Here is a 27,808-nt window from a genome sequence, read left to right on the forward strand (position 1 = left end):
GCTCAAGGAGGCTGGCCTGCCTCTGGAGACTCCTCCTCTGGGGACCAGGCATAGCTAAACAAAAAGCAGCAGAAACCTCGGCACAGGTAAATGACCCCGTCTGACAGCTTTGAAGAGAGCAGTGGATCTCCCAGCATGGAGGTTGAGATCTGAGAATGGACACACTGCCTGCTCAAGTGGGTCCCTGACCCCTGAGTAGCCTAACTGGGAGACATCCCCCACTAGGTATAGACCGACACCTCATACCTCACACACAGGGTACACCCCGACACGAAGCTTCCAGAGCAAGAATCAGACAGCAACACTCGCTGTTCAGCAATATTCTATCTTCTGCAGCCTCCGCTGCTGATACCCAGGCAAACACGGTCTGGAGTGGACCTCAAGCAAACTCCAACAGACCTGCAGCTGAGGGTCCTGACTGTTAGAAAGAAAACTAACAAACAGAAAGGACACCCACACCAAAACCCCATCAGTACATCACCATCATCAAAGACCAAAGGCAGATAAAAACCACAAAGATGGGGGAAAAGCAGTGCAGAAAAGCTGGAATTTCAAAAATCAGAGCACATCTCCCCCTCCAAAGGAACATAGCTCATCGCCAGCAATGGAACAAAGCTGGATGGAGATTGACTTTGACAAGTTGAGAGAAGAAGGCTTCAGTCGATCAAACTTCTCAGAGCTAAAGGAGGAACTAGGTAACCAGTGCAAAGAAACTAAAAATCTTGGAAAAAGAATGGATGAATGGATAACTAGAATAATCAAAGCAGAGGAGACCTTAAAAGAACTGATAGAGATGAAAACCATAACACGAGAACTACGTGACAAATGCATAAGCTTCAGTAACCAACTCGATCAACTGGAAGAAAGAGTATCAGCGATTGAAGATCAGATGAATGAAATGAAGCGAGAAGAGAAGTCTGGAGAAAAAAAGAGTAAAAGGAAATGAACAAAGCCTCCAAGAAATATGGGATTATGTGAAAAGACTAAATCTATATCTGATTGGTGTGCCTGAAAGTGACGGGGAAAATGGAACCAAGTTGGAAAACACTCTGCAGGATATCGTCCAGGAGAACTTCCCCAACCTAGTAAGGCAGGCCAACATTCAAATTCAGGAAATACAGAGAATGCAACAAAGATACTCCTCAAGAAGAGCAACTCCTAGACACGTAATTGTCAGATTCACCAAAGTTGAAATGAAGGAAAAAATGTTAAGGGCAGCCAGAGAGAAAGGTCGGGTTACCCACAAAGGGAAGCCCATCAGACTAACAGCAGATCTCTGGGCAGAAACTCTCCAAGCCAGAAGAGAGTGGGGGCCAATATTCAACATTCTTAAAGAAAAGAACTTTCAACCCAGCATTTCATATCCAGCCAAACTAAGTTTCATAAGTGAAGGAGAAATAAAATCCTTTACAGAGAAGCAAATGCTGAGAGATTTTGTCACCACCAGGCCTGCCCTACAAGAGCTCCTGAAGGAAGCACTAAACACAGAAAGGAACAACAGGTACCAGCTGTTGCAAAAACATGCCAAAATGTAAAGTCCATCGATGCTAGGAAAAACTGCATCAACTAGCGAGCAAAATAACCGGCTACTATCATAATGACAGGATCAAGTCACACATAACAATATTAACCTTAAATTTAAACAGACTACATGGTCCAATTAAAAGACACAGACTGGCAAATTTGATAAAGAGTCAAGACCCATCAGTTTGCTGTATTCAGAAGACCCATCTCACATGCAGAGACATGCATAGGCTCAAAATAAAGGGATGGAGGAAGATTTACCAAGCAAATGGAAATAAAAAGAAAGCAGGGGTTGCAATCCTAGTCTCTGATAAAACAGACTTTAAACCGTCAAAGATCAAAAGAGACAAAGAAGGCCATTACATAATGGTAAAGGGATCAATTCATCAGGAAGAGCTAACTATCCTAAATATATATGCACCCAATACAGGAGCACCCAGATTCATAAAGCAAGTTCATAGAGACTTACAAAGAGACTTAGACTCCCATACAATAATAATGGGAGACTTTAACACCCCACTGTCAACATTAGACAGATCAACGAGACAGAAAGTTAACAAAGATATCCAGGAATTGAACTCAACTCTGCACCAAGCAGACCTAATAGACATCTACAGAACTCTCCACCCCAAATCAACAGAATATACATTCTTCTCAGCACCACATTGCAATTATTCCAAAATTGCATTAAAAAATCAGGAAACAACAGGTGCTGGAGAGGATGTGGAGAAATAGGAACACTTTTACACTGTTGGTGGGACTGTAAACTAGTTCAACCATTGTGGAAAACAGTGTGGCAATTCCTTAAGGATCTAGAACTAGAAATACCATTTGACCCAGCCATCCCATTACTGGGGATATACCCAAAGAATTGTAAGTCATGCTGCTATAAAGACACATGCACACGTATGTTTATTGCAGCACTATTCACAATAGCAAAGACCTGGAATCAACCCAAATGTCCATCAGTGACAGACTGGATTAAGAAAATGTGGCACATATACACCATGGAATACTATGCAGTCATTAAAAAGGATGAATTTGTGTCCTTTGTAGGGACATGGATGCAGCTGGAAACCATCATTCTCAGCAAACTATCGCAAGAACAGAAAACCAAATACTGCATGTTCTCACTTATAGGTGGGAATTGAACAATGAGATCGCTTGGACACAGGAAGGGGATCATCACACACCGGGACCTATTGTGGGGACGGGGGTGAAGGGATAGCATTAGGAGACATACCTAATGTAAATGACGAGTTAATGGGTGCAGCACACCAACATGGCACATGTATACATATGTAACAAACCTGCACGTTGTGCACATGTACCCAAAAACTTGAAGTATAACAAAAAAAAATAATAATAAACAGAAATATTCTCTCCTCCTCTACTTTTTGGAATAGTTTGCATAAAATTTGTACTAGTTCTTCTTTAAACGTTTGGTAAAATTTGGCAGTGAAGCCATCAGGTCCCAGGTCTTTCTTTGCTGAGAGACTTTTTATTATGGCTCCAATCTCATTACTTGCTATTGGTCTGTTCAAGTTTTGAATTTCTTCTTTATTCAATTTTGAAGATTGTATGTGTCTAGGAGTTCATCCGTTTTTCCAGGTTTTCCAATTTATTGGCACATAGTTGCTCATTGTTGTCTCTAATGATCCTTTGAATTTCTGTGGCATCCAATGTAATGTCTCATTTTTCATAACTGATTTCATTCTCTCTTTTTTTCTTAGTCTGGCTAAAGGTTTGTCCATTTTGTTTATCTTTAAAAAAAAACAACTTGTCATTTTTTTCATCTTTTGGGTTTATTTCATTTCAATTTCATTTATTTCTCTTCTGGTCTTTACTATTTCTTTTTTTCCACTAATTTTGGGTTCAATTTGCTCTTGCTTTTCTAGTTCTTTAAGATGCATTGTTAGGTTGTTTATTTGAAGTTTTTCTGCTTTTTGATGTAGGCACTTATTGCTATAAACTTTCCTCTTATTACTGTTTTTGCTGTATCCCATAGGGTTTGGTATGTTGTGTTTCCATTTTCATTTGTTTTAAGAAATTTTTAAATTTCCTTCTTAATTTCTTTTTTGACCCTTTGGTCATTCAGAAGCATACTGTTAAATTTCAATGTGTTTGTGTAGTTTCCCAAGTTTCTTTTTCTCTTTTTCTTTTTTTTTTTTTAAGAGTCTCACTCTGTCACCTAGGCTTGAGTACAGTGGCATAATCTCAGCTCACTGCAACCTCCCCCTCTGAGGCTCAAGTGATTCTTCTACCTCAGCCTCCTGAATAGCTGGGATTACATGTGTCCATGACCACACCTGGCTAACTTTTGTATTTTTAGTAGAGACAGGGTTTCACCACGTTGGCCAGGCTGGTCTCAAACTCCTGACCTCAAGTGATCCGACTGCCTTGGCCTCCCAACATGCTGGGATTACAGGCGTGAGCGATCACACCTGGCCTTTTTAATGATTTCTACTTTTATTCCATTGAGGTCAGAGAAGATACTTCTCTGAACTTCCGTTTATTTGAATGTCTTAAGACTTGTTTTGTGGCCTGACATGTGGTCTATCATTGAGAATGGTCCATATACTCAGGAGAAGAATGTGTATTCTGGAGTTATTGGATGAAATGTTCTGTAAATATTGATTAGGTCCATTTGGTCTATAGTGCAGAAGAAGAAACAGTATCTGATTTTTTTTTATCTGCACTATAGACCAACTGGACCTAATATTGCAAATTGAGAAGCTGATGTTTCTTTGTCGATTTTCTGTATGGGCAATCTGTCTAATGCTGAAAGTGGGGTGTTGAAATCTCTAGATATTATTGTACCAGGGTCTATCTCTCTCTTTATCTCTAATAATGTTTGCCTCCATCTGGTGTCCCCTCCTTCCCCATGCTGCACTCACGGTTGTGTGAAATGATCATTCCAGAATGGAATCCAGGCCAGTGATGGGGGAATTGTCCTTGAGGAAGCCATTGGAGTCGCACCTGCCAAGGACAGTATGTATCCTCTTTGCATAAAAGGATGTTAAGAGCCTAGTCCAGTGAAACGTTTAACGTTGATGGGTTATATTCCCCTGACCTGAAATGTACCACTGAGTTGCTTCCTAGAAACCTGGGAATTGATTTTCCTCAGTATAAGTGCACTTTGTAAAAGACTTCAAAAGTTCAGACCAGTATTTTAATAAACAAAGTCTCCAGCCTGGAGACACACAGCCCCTGCCCAGCAGGGGCATTCAGGGAGCACCCTTTTTGGGGCCACCTGTTGGTGACAGGCTTAGGGAAAGCAGGCAGGGCCTGTGGAATCTGCTTCTAGGGCACCAGCATCAGCTTCTGACTGTGCTCACAAGAGGACTCAGTCTTCCAAGGCCCAGGGCGGGTGCAGCCATCTTCAGGGTGAGCTGATGTGCTAGACCCATGCCCATTGCAGGGCTCTCCTTCGAGAACCCCTTCCTCCTGCACATCCACACTTCACTCTCCTAACTCCTGGCTCCCCAACAAGCCACCCCGACAGAGAAACCAAGGAGGAGGTACTTTAGGGGAGCCCAACAGACCCAGACAGGCAGACTCACACTGAACATCCTGTGGGATTTCTTGCCGGAGATGAATACAGCATGTACTGAATGATTATAAGCATCATTACAGAATAGCGATTTCATCTGACTTGCTGCCAACATAGGCTTGCTGGGGAAGGGCTGGAGAGCACATTGGCGTTCCCTTTAAGTAGGAATTGTTTTGGTGCTTTTCTTACACTGGCAATGGTGTACATCCCAATCCAGGCCTCGCACAGAACCCTGACAGAGGCCCCGGTTCTTTCCAGTCCTCCAAGGTCTCTGGGAAGTCACCCTCTGCGCCACCCCAGAGTCGGAGGGGCTTGTGGATCCAGCTCTGCTGCCTTGGGCTTCTTTGCTGGTGGAACCCTGCTACGTTCAGGCACCTCCGCTCCTCCACCTGCTTCAGAGGAAGGTGGTGCTTGGCCAGATCCCGACTGATATGGTTTGAACGTGTGTCCCCCTCAAATCTCATGTTGAACTGTGATCCCCAACGCTGGAGGTGGGCCCAATGGAAGGTGTCTGGGTCGGGGTTGTAGGGGGTGGGTCCCTCATGAATGGGATGGTGCCGTCCTCTTGGTAATAAGTGAGTTCTTCCTCTACTAGTTACCGTGAGAGCTGATTGTTAAAAGGAGTCTGACACCTCCTCTCTCTCTCGGACACTCTCTTGCCATGTGACACACCTGCTCCCTGTTTGCCTTCCACCAGGAGTAAAAGCTTCCTGAGGCCTCACCAAAAGCTGAGGAGATGCTGGTGCCTTCAGAACTTGCCTGTATAGACTGCAGAACTCAGAGCCAAATAAAACTCTTCTCTTTATAAATTATCCAGCCTCTGATATTCCTTTATGGTAACACAAAACAGATTAACCCACCAACTGTAAAAGCGTGCAAGGCCATCCTATTTAACCTCACTGCCCTGCCATTGACCGTGCACTGCTTTCCGCCCATGAGAAGCAAGTGGGTGGCTGTAGGGACCTGTAGATAAAAGACGTGGAGAGAGGCTGAGGCCTGGTGTGTGGGCCAGAGGGGAGTTGGCTGCAGCACGCAGTCACAGGGCTGTGGGCCCATGTGAGAGTCCAGAGACTGACATACCTGCGCTTCTTGTAGGGGAGTCAGTTATTGTCTTTAAGTTACTTTCAGTCAAGTTTCCTACTGCTTGCAGCCAAAAGTATCTTAAAGATACACTTATGTAAGACTTAGAGGACTAGACTTCATCACTCAACACTAAATACTCTGCAGGCCAAAGCTGTTATAACAAACCCAAAATTCCAATTCTGTTTACTATAGCCTTACTGATAATGAATTGTATAATAAAAAGTGAGATGAATCATAAAATTGAAGTTCTAACCAGGTTATATGTCTATTTATATGTCCCTGGGTTACCTTCATCTATTTATATGTCCCTGGGTTACCTTCACCTATTTATATGTTCATGGTCTGGTATTTTAATCAACCACTTGGATAAGGACATAAAATTTATAGTTATTAAATACAATGCAGATTGGCCAGGTGCAGTGACTCACGCCTGTAACCCCAGTACTTTGGGAGGCTGTGGAAGGAGGATAGCTTGAGGCTAAGGGTTTGAGATTAGCCTGGGCAATACAGCAAGACCCCATTTCTACAACAAAATTTTTAAAAATTAGCCAGACATGGTGGTACACACCTGTCATTCTAGCTACTCAGAAAGCTGAGGCAGGAGGATTGTGTGAGCCCAGGAGTTTGAAACTGTAGTCAGCTATGATTGTGCCACTGTACTCCAGCCTTGGCAACAGAGTAAGACCATGTCTCAAAGAGTAAAACACTAAATAAAATAAATGGGCAAGTGGCCAAAGCTGAGAGGCATTGACAATCCACTAATTATAGATTAAGCATTTGAAAATATGAACAGAATTTATTTGTATATTATAATAATAATTTGCCATGAGCAAATGTAATTTATTCCACAACTGTAAAGATATCTTAGTATTAGGAAATTCATAGATTAATTTAGAGGTCACCTTAGGAGATTACACTGATAAGTCAAATATGAACGTCTACAGAATTATTTCAATAGATGCCACAAGAGCACGGAAAGAATTCAACATCTATCACTGATGGGGAGAAAACTCAAGAGTAGACTGGGAGCAGGTATATCCCTCCTTCACATAAATATCTCAGACCGACAGTCGTATCTTGCAGAAGAGTGAAACACCACGGGCATCACCTTTAAATTTAAGCCCCACAAAAGATGCCCCACTAAGCAGCAATGTCCTGTGAATTCAGACCAATACGATAACTAATAAGGAACATTTTAAGTGCTTGTTATTTATGTACAGAGTGTTCTTCACAACTCTATGACATAGGTACTGTCGTTTTTCTATTTTACAGGCAATGAAGCTGAAGTCTAAACAAATGTGACAGTATCGAATTCACAGTATGAGGCAGAGTTTACTAAGCCTAGATCTCTCTGTTACTGACATAAAACAGGAGTGAATTGCATTCCTATTGGAAAGGAAATAAAACTGTCATTACTTATAGAATATGTAATTATATAGCCAGAAAAAAAGACTAAAAACTGTTAAAGTTAATAATAATATGGTAAAATGACTAGATACCAGATAACTATTTACATATAATTATAAATAATGTTCCTATATGCTAGCAATAGTGGTTAGAAAATACAATGGAAACTCCTTTCATGACAACGACAATAAAATTAAAATACAAGTAGAAATCACTTTAACAAGAATTTATGGAATTTGTATGTTGAAACTCCAATAACTTTAGACACATTGACTAAATGCAGAGACATTCAATTTTTTTGGATGGGAAAAGTTAGCACTATAAAAGTCTTCCCAAATTAATGTACAGATTTGAAAAACACATCAAAATCTCAATGGAATCTTTTAAGACCTGAAAAAATGATTCACATCTCATCTAGAAAAAGGAACTGACAAAAAATAAAAATTCTAAAAAGTGTTAAGGGGAAAAAAGTTATCACAAGTGGGCCTGCCAGATCTGACAAGTTCTCATAAAACAACAATAAAGCCAGCATGGACCCAAGTCGAGGCACACGGGAGCTCTTCTTACTCTTCTTGCTACTTTTCTGTATGTGTGAAATAACATCAAAATAAGGAATGACATTGTATCAAAGTCAATATGGGTGCCCACAGCACCTGAGGCTATTACACCAGGGCTCCCCACCCCTACCCCCGCCACGGACCGCGGCCTGTTAGGAACCAGGCTGCACCGCAGGAGGTGAGCAGTGAGCGAGCAAAGCTTCATCTCTATTTACAACCACTTCCCATTGCTCATATTACTGCCAGAGCCTCACCTCCTCTCAGCTCAGGGGCGGCATTAGATTCTCACAGGAGCACGAACCCTGTTGTGAACTGTGTATGTGAGGGATGCAGGGTGCATGCTCCTTATGAGAATCTAATGCCTGATGATCTGTCACTGTCTCCCATCACCCCCAAATGAGACCGTCTAGTTTCAAGAAAACAAGCTCAGGGCTCCCACTGATTCTACATTATGGTGCATTGTATAATTATTTCATTATGTATTATAATGTAAAAATAATGGAAATAAAGTGCACAATAAATGTAATGTGCTTGAATCATCCCAAACCATCCCGCTCCTGGCCAGTCCATGGAAAAATTGTCTTCCATGAAACCAGTGCCTGGTGGTGCCAAAAAGGTTGGGGACCGCTGTATTACACCACAGAGACTTACATCTCTGAATAGATCCCAATTGCAAGTCCCTGGAAGAGAGTCCACTGAGGCCCGGTCACCTCTGGGCAGGGTGGCAGGCCCTGGGAGGCCAGGGTTTCTGTCTCAGGTGGGGAGGGCTCCTGGAGAGAGGGACCTGGAAGTCAATTCCCTGGAGTGTTCAACCAGGCAAGGCTGACTGGACACTCACTGGGATAAAGCACTGTGTTCAGGAGTTAGGTCAGAAAGTCCACCTTTTAATCAGCCTAAGAAGACTGGAGGCCAACAAGTTCATCTTCACAATCACTGACATGTCTCTGAAGCACTGAGGTCTCAGTAGCAATAAAACAGAACTGTGATAAGATGATGCAAGGGAAGGATGAGTGAATGGACAGATGGACGGGCAGATGGGCCTGTAGAAAGCAGGGTGGATTAACAAGGGAATAAACTTACCTGGATGTCCAGGAAAGATTTGGAACTCTTTCTACTCTGACCTTGCATAGTTTACTCTCCTTCATAACTGGCCTGACCCTTCCATTTACAAGTACCAAAAAGGTTTTTCTCAGACAAGCTTGTCTCTTCTTTCATCATGCAAGCTTCACTGCAGCACCTTCTCCTCTGCCAGTGGGACTTAACTCCATACAAAAGGCACTCTGTGTGTATCTTTCAGGGGGCCACCCGAGATGACGGTCAGCATCTCCTGTTTGCTGCCTGTGGGTGGGTCAGGATCCAGTCAGCAGTGCAGGCACAGAGGGTCACAGAGCAACCCAGGTGACATCACCACACAAAGCCCAGCCAAGCCCACTCCTTCAAGGGCAATGAAGGGCACGGCTGCCCGCCAGAGGGCTGGCCCTCAGAGGGCCAAGTCCAGCACACAAGTGTTGTGTTGTGTGATAGTTCTGCAGCAAGCAGCCAACTCAAAACCTCACGTGTGTGATCGTTTCTCCAAACACTTCGGGAGGCGGGTCACAGCCACACGGTCTGATTGACATCACATGACACACATTTGCCTCACCTCCTTATGCCAAAATGAGGCATATTCAGTTTTATCTCCACTAATGGCTCTTCAGCCATACCTTGTAATTTCAGTTTATTGTTTAATGGTTGCTCTAGATAATTAAATATGCATCCTTAACCTAAAATGTTTAGCATTGAAATAGAAACATTTTAAATGACAAAAATAAACAATTATTGTTTTAGAATAAACATTTTTTAAAAGTAGACTCTTAAGTTTAACCCTTGTTCTATATTCCAAAGGTAGGATTTGGCTCAAATATTGAAAATTACAAGAAAGTGATGCTGGTTCAAAATGAGAAACATTCTGACTGGACAGGTTGCCTGTTGCTGGTATCAATCAAGTAGAAGCAGGATATTCACCTGCTAAATGAAATAATCATATTAAACTACGTATAATTGTTACAATTTGTTTGTAATCCTCAACTCATACTAATTTTAATTCTCACAACTGCAGATGCTAAGGATTGTTAGAATGAATGGCCTTTATAATCTTTTCAACTGTGAGTCCATATACTCTGGTACATCTGTCCCCTTAATTCCCAAATTTAATTTATGCTTATTCTAATATGGACCTTATACATCAACAATGATTAAAAATACCACCTTAGAGGCTGGGCGCGGTGGCTCACACCTGTAATACCAGCACTTTGGAAGGCTGAGGTGTGTGGGTCACCTGTGGTCAGCAGTTTGAGACCATCCTGGCCAACATGGCAAAACCCCGTCTCTACTAAAAATACAAAAATTAGCCAGGCGTGGGGGCAGGCACTCGTAATCCCAGCTACTTGGAAGGCTGAGGCAGGAGAATTGCTTGAATCTGGGAGGTGGAGGTTGCAGTGAGCCGAGATCATGCCACTGCACTCCAGCCTGAGTGGCAAGAGTGAAATTCCGTCTCAGAAATAACAAAAAATCCTTTGAGATTTCAGTTTAATCACGATGAACTAAACGCACGTACTCATTTCTGCTTCCTCTGCAACCCCAACTGAAAGGCTAGAAGGGATTTTTTAAAAAAAGGTTGAGTGGGACAAACAAAAGGAATAAGCCCATGAGGACAAAGAAAACAAGATGACAGCAAATGCCATCAGGAAAATTTTGGTAGCAGGAGAGTTGGTGGACAAATGATAACTTAGGTTTCTGCTTTTTCCACTCTATTAGCAGCCAGTGAAGAGGTGGGCGTTTGGGAGTGGTGACAGAAATAAGCCACGTAGCACGCCAGAAAACGTCCTCTCCGCAAATCTGAGACCTAGAAGCAATGAGTTTCCTGGAGGTGGCCGTGCTGAAACACTTGAAATTCTGGATGCGTAAGGGCAGGAGTCCTGGATCCTTGCCACTTACTGCAGCTATTGTTATTGGTGGACGTAAAGTCTACTTCATTGCTACTTATCATTTTTTTTTTTTTTTTTTTTTTTTGAGACTGAGTCTCGTTCTGTCGCCTAGGATGGAGTGCAGTGGCGCAATCTTGGCTCACTGCAACCTCTGCCTCTCAGGTTAAGCGATTCTCATGCCTTAGCCTCCCAAGTAGCTGGGATTACAGGCACATGCCACCTCGCCTGGCTAATTTTTGCATTTTTAGTAGAGACAGGGTTTCACCACATTGGCCAGGTTGGTCTTGAACTCCTGACCTCAGGTGATCCACCCACCTCAGTCTCCCACAGTGCTGGGATTACAGGTGTGAGCCACCACGCCCAGCCTCCTTGCTACTCATTTTCTATGTGTCTTCTCTCTCCCATGTTCTTCTCCTGTACTCTTGTGGGTTAATCAAGCATTTTTTGTATTCAATTTTATCTCCACCAATGGCTCTTTAGCTAGCTATACCTTGTAATTTCAGTTTGTTTATTGTTTCAGTGGTTGCTCTAGGGAATTAAATACGTATCCTTAACTCATCACAGTCTACTTCATATTCCTGTTATATCACTTCCTATCTGATATAATCAGCTGTCTTACAAGAGCAGAAGTTTGTTGCCTCACCATGCAACCTTTGTGCTATTGTTTCAAATATTTTATTTCTACATGTTAACAAACTTTATTATTTGGTGTTCTTCGTAGATTGGTTCTTTCAACCAACTTCCTGGATACATTTTTTCTTCCTTTGTAAAGGGAAAAAGACACAGGTCTACATAGTACTGAAAGATAAAAGCATCTCAGACTAGCATTCCTTCAATCACGGAAGTGTCTCTTCCACTTTTATCCTATTTTTAGAAGAGTAATCAACACTGTAAGAACTGAAAGAGAACGGAACTCATGTCAGATTTGCATACAATGTTGAAGGAATTTAAAATTATTTAGAGCTCCTTTTTCTTTCCAACTGACTTTTTCATTGGAAATTTGTTCAGAAAGTTAAAGGCACATCTCTTAACCAGAACAGAACATTTTGTGCAGCAAAACAAGAGAGAAATTTCAAACTAAAAAGAGATTTCATCACAAGGTTCGTATTTGGGAAGTCACTTTGCCACCTACCAACTTTGAGTGGTTTCAAAATTTAGTCTAAAATATTCTTATTTTCAAAGGCAAAGAACGAGAACAGAGAACTTTTAATTTTCAGATAAATCAAAAGCATCAAAATTTGGATCTGTGCTTTCCAAGATTTAAGAGCTAGAGGTTAGAAATTATTTAAATTTTCATTATATGAAAACTAACACCAATTACTTTGATGCAACTGGAGACATTCTGTAAATTTAGTATTTGTGCCTGGCTAGGAACGATGTGTGGGAATGAGCTTCACCTGCCAACAGGAGGTGCATCTTTTTAAAACATGCATCTTTTTAAAAATTAGAGTCAACAAGACCCAAAATAAGAATTTTCTAAGAAAATAAGATATAATTTCATTCTCCCTTTAATGAGAATGTCTATACGCTTCTCAAAATCTAAAAATCAGAAGTTTTCTTTTTAAAAATTACTATGTGTACCTGCTCAGATTGGATATTTTAGCAATTGGTTATTTAGTTTGGTTTCTGGTAAACTTTGTATAACCTATTATGCCATCAACAAAAAATCCAATAAAGCAATCAATACCTCAACTCTATATTTTTTTTTCCCAATATTTTTTTAGTGACATTATTCCTGACAAATTGAGAACAGAGAGTCAATGAGACACAATAGGATTTTAAGACAGAAAGGGGAGAGATTGCCTCCTATTGGAGAAGGCATTCAACACTTAAATTAGGGTTTTATCTATCTCTGAGATGAGCAATATCCAAGAACTTAGAAACTTCCCTCATACACCGGGTTGCAAAAAAGACACACGTAGGTAACAGATTCAAACCCAGTTGAAGGGCATGGATTTTTAACTCAACTGACAAAAAAAAGGGGGGTGGGGTGGGGGGACGGGTAGAGACTGACCACAAAAAGAAATGTACCCCACCAGCATCTGGATGGTCACACCCAGGTCCCAAGACTGCCAGTCTAAAGGTTTGTTGTTTAGTCCCTGTGAAAGCCTCACATGGTCACCACAAAGTGTCACCCACAGTTCTGTGATCCATAGCAGTTTTACTCCATTAACCATGGCTGGCCTAAAATGCCCGGTCTTGGTCTAGATTAGGTGAGGACTTATGAAACCAAGGAAAATGTCAAAATAAGTACAGAGAAAATGAAATTCAACAATCCTATACTGATCACATTGTGTAAATGGTGTTTATACATAGGTGTAATAACACATTTTGTAATAACTGGGCTCTTTGTTTAGGCTGTTTTAAAGATCCTTAAAAACGCTTAAGAGTATTTTTACTACCTGTATCCCTAGGTAGAGTTACCTGTATTTGACTCGTTAGCAATTTCTAAGATTTGGTTTGTCATATTTATAAGTCTGCTCCATTAGGTGTTTGCAGTTTAATTGAACATGTATGTGGTATTATAGTTTAAGGAGGGTTTAAGCATTGAATGTTAATCAAAAACATTGATAAGCCAAGGAAAAATGAAAGTGACTGCTTTCATAATTACTGTATGCTCTATAAGTTGAGTGTAAAGGTTTAAGGCAGAAAAAAGGTACCTCGAGGGAATTAATTTTAATATACAAGGTAATAATTAAAGCATGATTACATGGGAGTATTGCTTCCCACGGACAAAAGCACTTCTTAGGAACTAAAGCACTAATACTTCTACAAGAGTGATTGTCACTGATTTCTACTTTACAACTACAGGGCTGTGCAAAATGAAACTAAAATCAGAAACTATGACACCAATCAATCAATGCATTCTTATGAAATTCAGAAGATGGCCGTGTCTCCGGTTACTAGGACTTCTAGAAACTGAGTGCCTTAAAATCCTAAAGATTTTACAGACCATTAATATATTAATATGAAAACTGATCTTCTGCTAATGCAGTGTCTGTAATTACTACCAGAAAAGCTCTATTTAATGATTTTCCACGTTTCGAAAAGTAAACTACATATAAGCAATGTTTAAACTTTTAGTAAAAGAAAAAATTGGTTTGATCAGACTACCTCTTTTCTGGCAAACATGAACCCCTTTAAGGAAAATCATTCGAGTCACATGAACCCACTGACTAATTTATCCATAATTTTAACTAATCTCTCCCACAGAATTTCTATGTTGAAAAATGAAACAATCTTTGATTCTTAAACAGGAGATGGATTCTATGAGTGGCTTTCTAAAGGAGAAAAAACTTACTAGAATAAATGTTTAGCACATCTACTCAACATTCATAGAACTGCTAGGAATAAAAAGTGGAAATAACATGAAAATGAATGAAAAATGAGACTCAGAGAGATCAGCTGATGGGGTTAAAAAAACAAAAGCCTCAGAGGAGGCCTGCATGCCACATATGTACTGCTAAAGGGATGTGGTTCTAGAAACAAAAGGGGAGAGAATAAAATATCTATTGGCAATGCTTAAACCAAAATGTAATAAGACAAAACAAACTTCAGGCACTAAAAACCAAGGATAAAAGTACTGAAAATAAATCTAACACTAAAACTTTTCACTGAACTCCAAAAGGAAGTCTTTTGAACTACAGTATCATGTTAAAAACTAAGATTTTAAAGCTATGCTACCACTAAGGAATAGTTGCAGACTGTGTGTGTGTGTGTGTGTGTGTGTGTGTGTGTGTGTGTGTGTGTGTAGATATATAGATGAACAGAGAGCTGGATAGAGACATAGATCGATAGAGATTGATAGGTCGATAGATTTTAAAAATTTATTTGCCATTCACTACTTTGCAACAATTCTCCCAATTTGGTTTGAAAAGAGACAACAGGTGACTTTTGTTTAAAGTCTAAGTAAAGAGAGAAGCCATGTTTGGAGTGAGAATCCTTTAATAACTATATTTATTACCGGAGAACAATAAATACAGAAATTGCAAGCAGTATATGTAACAGTAATATCTTCTTTAAATATAGAATCACCTACTTTTATACAACTTAACAGGCAAACATGTTTTGTTGTTGTTGTTGTTTGGAAATTAGCATTGGGAAAAGCTACATAACAGAGGAAATTCCAAGTAAAATCAAACAGTGTTCACTCTTAACTCTAAACACAGTGCTCCCACTACTGGTTCGGCATCGAGGCGGAGGGGAAGGCCAGAGGCAGGCTCAGCTTCGGGCGGCAGCGGTCTGGGGCTGCTCGGATTGGAGCTGCTTGCCAAGGTATTCCCTAAAATATAAGAATGAAATAAGGAGAATGAGAATTTCAATAGCAAAGAATCACTTCCAAAACTGAAACACACTATGCACTGTCATATATACTTACTTTAACATCCAAAAATAATAAAGTCCTACAAAATTAAACTTTTCCAAATTTCAAAAGTACTTGTACTGTATGACTTCTACTTCATGTATCATACACAAGTTATGACAATGACAAACTAGTCATTCTTGTATTTTTATGAATAACTTGTAAAGTTATTACAATTACACAAGCAGGTGATTACAGGGAAGTGTAGTTACTTCCTGGGGAAAGACTACTTTCCTGTTCAGATAAAGGGGTCTTGTTTACTGCTACTGCCACTGCTGCAATCTAAGAAGCTCAATCAAAATCGCCTCAATTACGATTCTGAATGACCTCATGAATGAAAAACAAATGTCCTGCTGTTAGAGAATATGTGTATCTTCACCCTGGGATGACACAAGAGTACATGAAAATAAATCACCAAAACTAGCATTGGGAGTCCCCACACTAACAGGAGCTACTGGTCTGGGGCACTCACTCTGCCCCAGCACAGTCTAAAGCCCGCACAGAGATGGTCAGGCCAGAGCCACAGAACAATTCCAGGAGCTGAGTAGCAGCACTCACTCCACAGGTAGAGCAACTGGGGCTCAGAGCAGTGGTCCCCAATCCTTTTAGAGCACTCTCCTTCAGAAAATAAGCATGCGCCCACCGTATGTGCACACTTAGCTCTAAAGTACACACAGACACCACTGTGAATTCCATGACAGAAAACAATCTTGTCCCTATTTTCCTTTGAGGCACTTGCCCAAACTTTTGTTTTAGAACCAATTAGGTAGAAAAAGAGGCTTTTCAAGAAAAAACTATTTAAAAGTTTTCCTCTTACAAAAAAGCATGAGTTTGGAATAGAGACGTGGGTTTACATTCCAGTTCCATAACCTCCCAGGTATTCCCATGGGGGCTCTAGGAGGCGCTGGGTGTGGAGGCCCTGGCTGGGCTGCAAGCAGCAGGTGCACTGTCGATGCCATCCTCTCTTGCCTATCGTCTATCAACTGTGTGAGTGTTGCCAAGAAACCACCTTTGGGGGCCACCAATGTCCACAGGTAAATGTGACTCCGCCTCTCTCCACAGTGGTCCAGAAGGCGGCAAGCATTTCGCCTGCGCTGCTCTCCCCCTGCTACTGCAGCCTAGGCCAAAGCTGCAAAGATTTTAAGACAGAAAAGATAGAAGCACTGGGAATACGGACGAGAAGGAAATGTCACGCAGTGGCGGAGCAGCAGGGAGGAGGAACTGGTGGCCCAAAGCATGTAAAGTGCTATGCCCCCCGCCCCAACCCAAAGGCTGCTCACTTTCTAATACCGTGAGACTGAATGAAGCGTCCCAGGGCGTGAAAGTGGGTTATGATCTTTTCCATCCCTCAAGGAAAGTTCTTATAACTGACTCATTAATTTTGGATGTCATATTAAAGTGTTTAATATTCTTGTGCTACCAGGAACTGTGCTGACACAATTTAGACAATGGGATCTTATTTCCAACCAGAAGTTAAGTAAATAGTCATGTCTACTTCATGCAAAGGCTGAAAGGGAAGACATCCTATTATCATTGTTAGACAGGATAAACAAGAGTTTACAGCTACTATCTATGCTGCTACTCTGGGAATGCCTGTACCTTGGGAGCATTTGTGGTCACACAGATTTGTTTTCTTGGTGGTGGAGGTAATAATATTTATGATAGATTTCCAGATCTTATATTTTTCCTGCATATATGTGAGAAATCAAGCCTGAAGTTAGATATGCTTCATTTTAGAGAGGTCTCCAAATATTTCAGTTTATACTATTTAGTGTGGAACCTTATAAAACATTTTAAAAGTGTACTCAAAGACACTGTGCCACTCTTCAATGACAGTAAGACATGGTTCTCTCCCTAAAGGACTGATGTCAAGGACCAACTTCTAAATGTAAGTTTTCAAAAACGACTAAGAAGAATGTATGACAAAGCCTCCAGGAGCTCAGGCAGGGAACTGGTAAGTTACCACAAAGGGTCCTGTGCATCTGGTCACAGACAGGTTCCCAGCCTGCTCCATCCCTTCCAGAGGCATGAGGGTAGTTCATTCCCCATATCACACTTCACTAATACTTAGGAGACAACAAGTGGTGAAGATAATTATTTCTTCACAAAAGAAACACTCTTGTAGGGCCAAAGTAGGACAGTAAAACCTGGCACAGGTGGGCTGTTCCAGCAGAGAACAAAAAGACACACATGCAGTCACGGCTTCCACCCCACCATCTTCCACTCGTTTTTTGTCTTCCTGGTCAAAGATATACATTACAGGTAACATCCTCTCCTACACAATTTTTTTTTTTTTTTTGGAGACAGGGTTTTGCTCCGTTGCCCAGGCTGGAGTGCAGTGGTGAGATCACAGTTCACTGCAGCTTTGACCTCCTGGGTTCAAGCCATCCTCCCACCCTCGCCTCTTGAGTAGCTGGGACTACAAGTGCTCACCACCACGCCTGGCTAATTTTTTTGCTTCTTGTAGAGACAGGGTTTCGGCATGTTGCCCAGGCTGGACGCTAACTCCTGGGCTTATGTCTGCCTGAGCCCCTAAAGTGCTGGCGTTACGGGTGTGAGCCATCACACCCAGCCAGGCTTTCACTCTCGTTTTTTCGTACATACAAGGTAGCCCGGAGGCATCCACTTCTTCCTGACCTAAGTACGTGACACATAGAAAAATCAGCACCTCCTTTCTTCTGCCTAGTTGAGGGTTTATGTAATTTGGATTTGGGGGAAGAGCAAGGACTCATATAGATGAAAAAGGGTCCAACTAAGAACTTGCACACCAGCGGCCCCAGGTGGAACTTTGTGAGCCTGGCTTGAGTGTTTTAGGTCAAAATACCAAAAGCCCAGCAAGAGAAGAGCCCAGACAGGATTCATGGAAAGAATCGTCCAATTTTCTCCTCAAGCTTTCCTGAAATTGCTGTTTGTTATAGCATGTGGGGTGTTAGATGGCTTGCTAACATACCAGGAGGAACTGAACTGTGGCTCCACTGAAAAGGGTATTAAAAGCACCTAACCTATACGAACTTTGGGGGAAATCCACTCCTTTGAACTTGGCTATTTTATTTTATTTTATTTTTATTTTATTTTTTGAGACTGAGTCTCACTTTATTGCCCAGGCTGGAGTGCAAAAGGAAAAACTAGTATAGATGTTACCTCAGGGGATAATAATGTATCTAGAACAAAGGATGCAAGGAGATCTTTCGTCAATTAATCTTAGGATTGAGTCAGCCTTTCTCTCTACACATGAAGATCAATACAATAAAATTTCACCTTATAATTCAGTCAAAAGGTGCCTGACTTGTACAAGCAATCTATAGGAATGTGACATTAAATCTGTGCTTCTGCTACCTAAGATGCAAACTTTGTGAGGTGCAATATTTTTCTTCTCTTTAACTTCATCCACACCTGAAATCTCCTGAGATCTCAACATCTCTGCAACTGGAAAAAGGGCAATCTGAAAACCTACTCCCCTTTTTAAAAACCCAAGTACATAAACAGCTCACAAAAGAGATCATACTGCTGCAATAGAGTTTCCATCTGATGAAGAAACCCTGAAAAACTCACTTCCACTTCCCACAAGGCACCACTGAGGCAGCTGAGAATTGACAGGGGCATTCTGAAGGTGACTAACTACCTAGGTTCTATTCTGTTAGGAGCTAGGGCACCAGGAAGCACTTACTTAGCTATAGTAACTCTTCAAACAACAGGAAGATCATTACCCATTCTAATCAAATGCCTCACCGTCACAGTATATTTAGTTGCTTAAAGACTCAAACATTACAGATGTTTCTTTCTTTAAAACTGTAACTGAAGACATTATAATAGTATTTCAACATACTAACTTCACCTACATAACTTGAAACACATGGTAACTTCAGCTGTGTAATTTAGTGACAGGAAAAAAGTGATTTTCTACTGACAAATATATTAATCAATGAAAACTACTAAGTCTCTTTTATTTTCCTTTATTGGCCTTGCCTGCCCACAAAGTCAAGTAGAAAACCCATTGTTAGCAGCATTTTTGTACTGTTTTCTCTGGTCTTCCTTTGGTATGCAAATTTTTCATAACTAAAACCATAATGTTCTTGGAATTCTACAGCCTACTTCTTTCAGTAGGTTTGTCATAATGATCATTAAAACTACATCTGAGTCATAATTACATGTTTCTTACTCTTTACCTATCCTGTTTTGGAAAACAAGTTGTATAAAATAAATCATTAACAAACTATTCTTTTCTAAATATATAAACACAATTTATCTTAGAAAATATAAACTTTATAGTTGTTTATAATACAGATTTATATTTGGTAAAGGGGAAAATAAATCATCAATAATTTTATATAGCTCTGCTTTCTTTAATGCTAACTCACTATAGTTTAGTTATAAATTCAGCGATTCCTCTGCCTTTTATCATCATTTTGAACACAAGGCAAACCTGTGTTTTATGAACCGGAAAAAAAAAACAAATTTTGTTTTATGAAAAAAACAAATTTTGTTTATATGAAAACTGCAGTGCCCTCTCTCATCTGTATCTAATTTACAAAAACATTTAAATTCCAAGAGTAAGTACCATATAGTCCAACTCTTTCTACAGTATTTTGATCTCAGCCTAGGAAAAACAGTATTTAACATCACAACATGTACCATTTTTTAGTGCCTGCTAGTGACTAAGCACTGCACTAGCTGCTTGACATACATTTTCTTACGTACTCTTCACAAGAATACCCATAAAGGTACAGAAGATCCCCATTTATGGATATGTAACTCGAGTTTAGCAATGATAACTAACATGTTGTAAGGTTAGGACAACTAGATTAGTGGGGAGTGTATTGGTACCAAGTCTGATTTCAAAATTCACAGTTTTAACGACTAATAGTACAACCTCATGGTACATTATTCTTCCTCTCACTGGCTGGAGATACATTATTGTACAGCTGTGAGAATAAAAAAGATAAAGAACATCACAGTGCAAATCCTCAATTTATTTTCTCAAACATATTTTCATGATCACTAGACACTTCCCTTTCTAACAGCATCTAAATTCAAAGACTAACAGGTTAGCAGTCTCCCTAAAGAGGTGATCCATGAAATTAAAAAGGAAAAAAAAAAGAGATCAGTGATTTTAAAAGTCTATTCTGGAGTCTATTTATAGGAGTTGTAGTTCTAAGAAACAAAAATGTACATTTTAAAAGAAATTGCATTAAGGAGTGTATTCTAAAAGCAATTTATGTAAAATTTGCAATAACAAAGTTATTTTTCCTACAGGAATTCCACTAATCAAATCTTTTTATTTTTCTTTTTAATAAGCTGCAAAATCTAAATGCCACTAAACAAAGCCTGTGTTTGCTTTATTTCTGGCTATGCTCCAGAGTTGTCCTCTTCCCCTGCTGCTACCAGCTCTGTCACAGATAGGCAGTATCTTCCGTGTTTCACTGCTTTTCCAATGTGTGGTTATGATGGGCAGGCAACGCACTGAGTCTCTCAAAGAAATGGAGTTGGCAGCAAACACTCCTTTACCTTTTAAATGCTGGTTCTTGATCATCAAGTACTTATAACCAAAAGCAACCTGCACAACACAGGGCACACCCCTAGCCAACTGCACTGCATACAAATCCAGTTAAACAATGCGCAGTGTGGGAGAAATACCTGTGCAGTTACGAGAGCTTCCAATAAGAATATTTATTTTCTATTTATTACGAAGATAGCATGTAAGCGAAGTCCACATTTAAGACTTATTGCAGATTTCTTTTTCTTGAATTATATTTAGGAAGACTGAGAGCATATGAGAGTGGAGATGGTGTCCCATTTATCATCTTCCAGTTTTCAGATCAGTCCCTGGTATAAACTAAGAGATCGATGACTGTTGATAGGTGAAGAGTCCTCCAGGAGAGTTAGACCCGGAAAAGGATGCATCTTTCTCCTAAAGGAAAATATGCTGCAACACTGTAGAGCCAGTCTTCAGCAGTTAAACCTACCAACTACTCCACAATCTAACTGCAGAATTGCTCAAACAAAATTTAAAAGTTATTTTTAATTAGAATCTGCATATAACATAAGAAAGCTCAACTAAATCCACAGTAAAGAAATATTTTAGAAAATTAGTTCAATGTTTTAATGATATGTAGTAGAAAATGAATTAAATCAGCTTTATAATTATACTTGAAGGATCTCCTAGCCTACAAAATTATTCTTTAGAGAATCCATTTTCCCACAAGATATGCAAAAACTAAAATAAACCAAAACACGTGGGCCAAATGTTTCTTCAATATGAATTAAATCACCTGAAATGAGCCTCAGAGCTATTTAAAGAATAAAGCAGATTATACAACTTTGGCACACTACATAGAAGGTGACAGAGGTTTTTGATTTGTGTGTGTGATTTTGTTTGGTAACTAACAATGTCAAGGACAAACCTGGGAAGTTGCTGGCCGCCTCCCTCAGATTTCTCCTCCACATCCAACTGGTATCCAGGTCTCACAGATCCTCTCTCCTCCATACACTGAATCTCTCCCACTCTCCTCACCCCTGATCCCGCCTCTCACCATGGCTGGATTGGATCTGCAGCCTCTATACTGGTCTTTGCCCTCTAGTCTTTCACAATCGAAAATCCAGTACCCTCCCCACAGCCACTATCTCTAAAGTGGCCTTGCTAAAATGACACAGTTATTTTACCTCTCGCTGGTTTTCTACAGCCTTCAGGAAAGAACTCAGAACATCAAAGCAGAGATGGTTTATCGTGATGTGGCCACTTTGCATGTCTCCTACTTTATTTTGGCTTCATAACAGACTCCAGCTGTCTGGTAATTCCCCAGCTGGGTGAGGATCTCCCTACCTGGATGTGTTTGCATGCACAGCTCTCTCCCCCACTTCTTCCTTCTGTTCACAGTCCCCATCTCCTCTCTGCCCAGAACCCTCCTGGGCCTAAGCCTGCTCTCCATGTGGTCACGTGGCTGTGCGTCCTTCCCATGGGGTCACAACGCAGCATGCGCTTGCTGCCTCACCATGGGATGAACCATCGATCTCTCCAGCTTTCCCCAAAATGGTAAACAGAAAAGTTAGACATGTTGAAATTTGTAAATCCAATATAAACTTTATAATGAGGTGATGAATGGACCTACTATCACCAACCCTCTCTGTCAAAAACCAGTTTTTAAATTAAATTAAATCTCATTTAAATGTGATCTACAATTTATTATTTTCTAAGTAAGCTAATAAAAGTACTATAACTACTTCAGTTGTTTTAATTTCTTAAACATTTCAAACATTAAAACAAAAATTCTTGGCAAGGCCTATGCCATCAGGAATTACCAAATATTAACTTTCAAAAACCTACAAACAACGGATTACAAGACTTTTCTCAAACTCTGAAAGGAAGAGGGGCGTTAAAAGGTCCAGAAACCCAAACACAACCACAGCATTCTAAATTATCTGCCAGTGGAAGTAGGTCATATGGCCCCCCAAAACCTAAGAATTAAAATCAAAGCAATTATTTATAATTTAGTACAGACGAGTACAGATTTATAACTCCTGGGGAAGAGATCGCTAATGTTCCCCAATATCCTTTTTCTCTCCTTCCTCAGTAACAGAACCCTTTCATCTTAGTAGGCCACATAGCCTATCAGAGGAAAGATTTCATTTCCCAGTTCCTTTGCAGCTACACATGGCCAGAAGACTGAGTAATAGCCAATACAGTATAAGGTGGAAGTGTTGAGGGACAACTTCCAGGAGCCTCCCCACAGCCTGAACATCCCCCCGCTCCCTGGTTCCCTGCCACCCCGACAGCCAAGAGGACCAGGCCACGCCCCAGGGATGGCAGTGCGCTGAGCTGAAGGAGGCTGGATCTCTGCGCATTGTCTAGTTCTGGTCTGCCCAGCCCACCCCTGGATGTAAGATAACAACAAATCTCTCTCTTATTTAAGTCATAGTATTTGGGGTTTCTGTTACATCATTAGATGAACCTATCCTTCCGATTACTGTTCTCTTGAACAAAAATAACTATCCTTGAGACATAACCTTGGCTGGAAAAACAACAACAACAACAACAACAGCACCTATACTAGATATACACTGGCTTTAGTGCAAGTATATGTGACTAGATCATTCAACCTGGGATTTAAAATATATTTAGATAACAGCTTACCTACAAACTTAAAATAAATCTAGACATATGACAATAGAACCAATATTTTTTTTTCCCAAATATTGGAATTCTGAAACTTTCTGCTACGGTTTGAGTATCTGTCCCCTTCAAAACACATGTTGAAATTTAATCCCCAATGTGGCAGTATTGAGAGGAGGGGCCTTAAAGAGGTGACTGGGTCATGACAGCTCTGCCCTCATGAGCGGATTAATCCATTCATGAATTAATAGATTAACGACTTTTCATGAGAGTGGGACTGTGGCTTTATAAGAAGAGGCTTGGCACGGTGGTTCACGCTTGTAATCCCAGCACTATCGGAGGCCGAGGTGGGCGAATCACGAGGTCAGGAGATCGAGACCATCCTGGCTAACACGATGAAACCTCATCTCTACTAAAAATACAAAAAAAAAAAAAAAAAAGAGGAAGAGAGGCCTAGGCTAGCATGAGCGGGCACTTAAGCCCCTGGCCATGTGATGCCTGTGCCACCTTGGGACTCTGCAGAGTCCTCACCAATAAGAAGGCCCTCAACAGATGCGGCTCCTCAACCTTGACTTCTCAAACTCTATAACTGTAAGAAATAAATCCATTTCTTCAGATATTACCCAGTTTCAGGTATTCTATTACAAGCATCAGAAACTGGAGAAAGACACTTTGCTCAGTGGTTTTGTCTGAGCATGCAGCAGTCTTGACACCATTTCCACCTGACAGCTCATCTGTCATCTAGGTTGCCCCGTCTAATTCCCTTACACAGCGATGGGCAGAAAGGCGGACTGTGATATCAGGCCAGAACCAACAAAATCAAGTGTAACAACATATGACAGAGAAAATATTGAGTACCCAAAAGGACGGTCAGCAAGATTAAAATACATTAGGACCATATAATACTATTATCTACCCCAACTGGGAGACTAGCACAATATAAACAAAGAGAAGGAAGAAAGGAGAGGGAGACAGACAAAAACAGCTGGGAGAAAAATGCCAGAGTAAGATGACTTGCTTGTATGTTCTCCTTTAGGAAGAGCTCTAAGTTTCAAACTGCATGTTAATGATGTTCCTAAAAGCATAATATATGAACAATTTGGTCTGAAGGGCACTGACCATTGACAAGAAATCATTTAGTGGGAAAAAATTAGGCAAAATTTTTAATTAGTAAAACGTGAAATAAATCAAAATTCTGTTTTAAACATTTTAGACCACAACTTATACTCAAAACTATCCAAAGATTATTCCATTAAAAAACGTTAATACACAAGCCACTCTAATAGTTCCCTATTCTTTGAAAAAGTTGTTACTCTTTCCAGTGCTAAGCTGCAAATAAAAACACTTTCAACAACAGTAAATAATCTGTTGTACAGACACCCCTATACATTTACTTTTATATTTAATAATCAACCTTGATTATATACCCATACTTTATATTTGCTCTCATTTAACATGACATAATGGCAAAATAATTTCTAACAATTTTTTCCAAATTAGAAGCTTTTTTCTCTTAAAGCTTCAAATTAAAAATTTATTTCAGGAAACTAACTGGTCCTTAGCTGCCACAATATAAAAAGACTATTCTTATCTAGTAACAATTTTTTTAAGTATATAATATTTTAAATCTAAAGTACTTCACATTTTTGATTTTGACAGAGATTTCAACAAGGTTTCAACAAGATTAAAGTAAATCATGCCTATCAAATTCTGAATAGATACTATTCTACCACGCTACCCAGAGGAACTTCAGAACATTATTTGAAGAACAGAGATTCAAACAACAAATATATTCTATCGCCGCCAAGTTAGTTCTGTATATTTGAAACCCTAAGGCATAAAAAAGGAAAGGATCTCTAAACAGGAGAACATCTACCCATCTACTGTAGAGATGTGTAAAGATTCAAAAGATAACATCTCTTGTTAGTGCCTCCTTAGTGCCTCAATAATCTGAATTCTCTTCCCTCCCATTATCTGAAACAGGACTGTCTTCCTCCGCTCCCTCCTGCTATCTGTGGCACACAAGATTATGCAGAAAGACCAGGGAATCCTCTGACCATGTTTAAAGAATGGTTCTGCTTCCTCCCCACTATCTAGCCCCACTTTCACTTGCAAATCACTAGTTTGGACCATAACAAGTTAAATCTTTAGCTATGAGGAAAACATTTATTCAGCATGAATTAGACACCTCACCCCACCCCTGAATTAGCAATTCCTTTCAATAAATATGTATTTGCTAAGTCAGTCGATCTGAGCTAGTCTGGACAGATGTTTTGGTCTCACTAGCAGAAGGAGTATCGGCAGGAAAGTTTTCTACATTTTTAATGGTAGACAGTCCTACCTGGTTACTTTCCCTAAGTAACCATCCCATCCTGGCTCTTGCCATCCTGGGTCTTGCCTCCATCAATTACCTGGCCCAGGTGGCCAATGGCCTTCTCACTGCCACACCCATTGCATACTTTTCAGTCCTCCCTTCCTCGTCCTCTCAGCTTATTTTACACTGCTCACCACTACTCTATCCTTCCTGAAATATACTTGTTTTCCTTTCCTTCCCTAACAGCACATGTTCCTGGTTTTCACCTAATTTTCCAGCCAGTTCTCCTTAGAGTTAAGCAGTCTTAACTGCTACCATCCCACCCTCCCCGGGTAAAATCTACTCCTTTTCTGTCAGCCCATTCCATGTTTTGTCAGAGTCCATGGCAGCAGGTGGTTCTTAGCCTTTCTTGGATCACACAGCTCTTTGAGACTCCTGTGGAAAGCATGGGCTCTTCCCCTACTGCGTACAATTTCAGGGAGTTAATCCAAAACCTCCCCAGTGAAGAGCCCCTGTTCTACACACCCTTTTTCAGGTAATCTCATCCCCTTCCACGACTTCCACTCTCACTCGACTGATTACTTTAAATCTCTCAATCTAGCTTATATGTCTTACTCCTGAACTCCAAACCTACATTTCCAGCTTTTGAATTTCTCCTCGGCTAGAATGCAGAAACATCAAATTCAATGTGTCTAAAAAATGAACTCCTCAGTGCCACCCCAATCCTGTTCCTCCGTCCACATTCCTGTGTGAGTCAGTGGAAAACATCCAGCTGCAGGTCGGAGCCAGACTGCCAATCTTGATGTGACTCATTCGCCACCAGCTCCATGCAATCATTAAGCCCTGTCACTTCCATATTTTTAATAACTAAAAAAACTGGTCTTTCCTCTGTCTTTGCTGTCACCATTATTCCCTAGGGAACAACTGCCTCATCTCTAGAGTGATCTAAGAGTTCCCACCTGGTTTTCTTGCCTCTAAACTTGCCACGCAGCAGGAAGGGTGATGTCAAACACAAGCCTTCTCACAGTAGCCCCCGGTTCAGTGCTGATTGCTTCCATTATTCCGGGAAAATGTCCACACTCCTGAACGTGACAAGGAAGGCTCCCCTACCTCGGCAGCCACATCTCTCCCAACTCGCCCCTTCAGCCTCCGTCCTCAGCCTCACAGGGGCCAAGAGCCCCTCGGCATGGGTGGCTACTGAACGCCAGGAATGGGGCACAGGCAGACTGATCTGTGCTGAGTGTGAAGCACTTGCCAGATTTTTCAGACTCAATGTGAAAAAAATGGAAAATATCTCATTAGAAAATTTTACACCGATTACTCGTTGAAATAATGTAGATATAGTGGATGAAATAAAACATTATTAAAATTAACTTCTTTTTTTTAACTTTTAAAAATATGGCTACTTGAAATTTTTGCATTTCTCGAACTGTGTCGCTTGCATTAAATTTCACTGGGCCGTGCTCCTCTAGCCAACAGAACTCCATGCAGATCCCCTGCTTTGTCCCTTCTGGCAACGCCATCCACTCGACAGTATTTGTTAGGTGCTACCCTGAGGTGGGCACCAAATGTGAGCTAAGAGAGGGCCAGCAAAGCACGAAGCCCCGCCCTCCCCCTCGCTATCACATGGGTCAGCCCTGCTTAGGGCCTCAGCACAGGCCGCCTGCCTCCAGGAAGACAGTCCTGACTTCACCAGAACCAAGATAAACGCTTCACTCATCTTTCCCCAATGAACAAATTAATAATTAATACAATTAGTCTTGTGGGTTCCAGTTCTGCTCTTGGCTGATGACTGACAGCTGGAGATTCGAGGGCAGAGGCTGAAAACCTTTGGGCCAGAGCAGCTGCCCTCCTCAAACCTCCCCACATCAAACATAAGAGACTAGCACCACATGATTTTTTTGGCCAGCCCAGTTTTTTTTTTTTCTTTTTTT

The 27,808-nt window shown here is 40.7% G+C and overlaps 1 protein-coding gene across 2 annotated transcripts in view; it reads right to left on the minus strand.

Moving 5' to 3' along the window:
* Positions 1 to 15,017: 15,017 nt before the first annotated feature.
* Positions 15,018 to 27,808, minus strand: part of ATP6V1H (ATPase H+ transporting V1 subunit H) — a 126,247-nt gene continuing 113,456 nt past the window's right edge. For both annotated transcript variants that reach the window (XM_008000631.3, XM_008000630.3), the window contains one exon: positions 15,018 to 15,372. In XM_008000631.3, the coding sequence (XP_007998822.1) occupies positions 15,312 to 15,372 (61 nt within the window). In that variant the 3' untranslated portion in view covers positions 15,018 to 15,311. The remainder of the gene's footprint in view (positions 15,373 to 27,808) is intronic.

Source organism: Chlorocebus sabaeus, chromosome 8, assembly GCF_047675955.1.
Source record: "Chlorocebus sabaeus isolate Y175 chromosome 8, mChlSab1.0.hap1, whole genome shotgun sequence".
Lineage (NCBI taxonomy): Eukaryota > Metazoa > Chordata > Mammalia > Primates > Cercopithecidae > Chlorocebus > Chlorocebus sabaeus.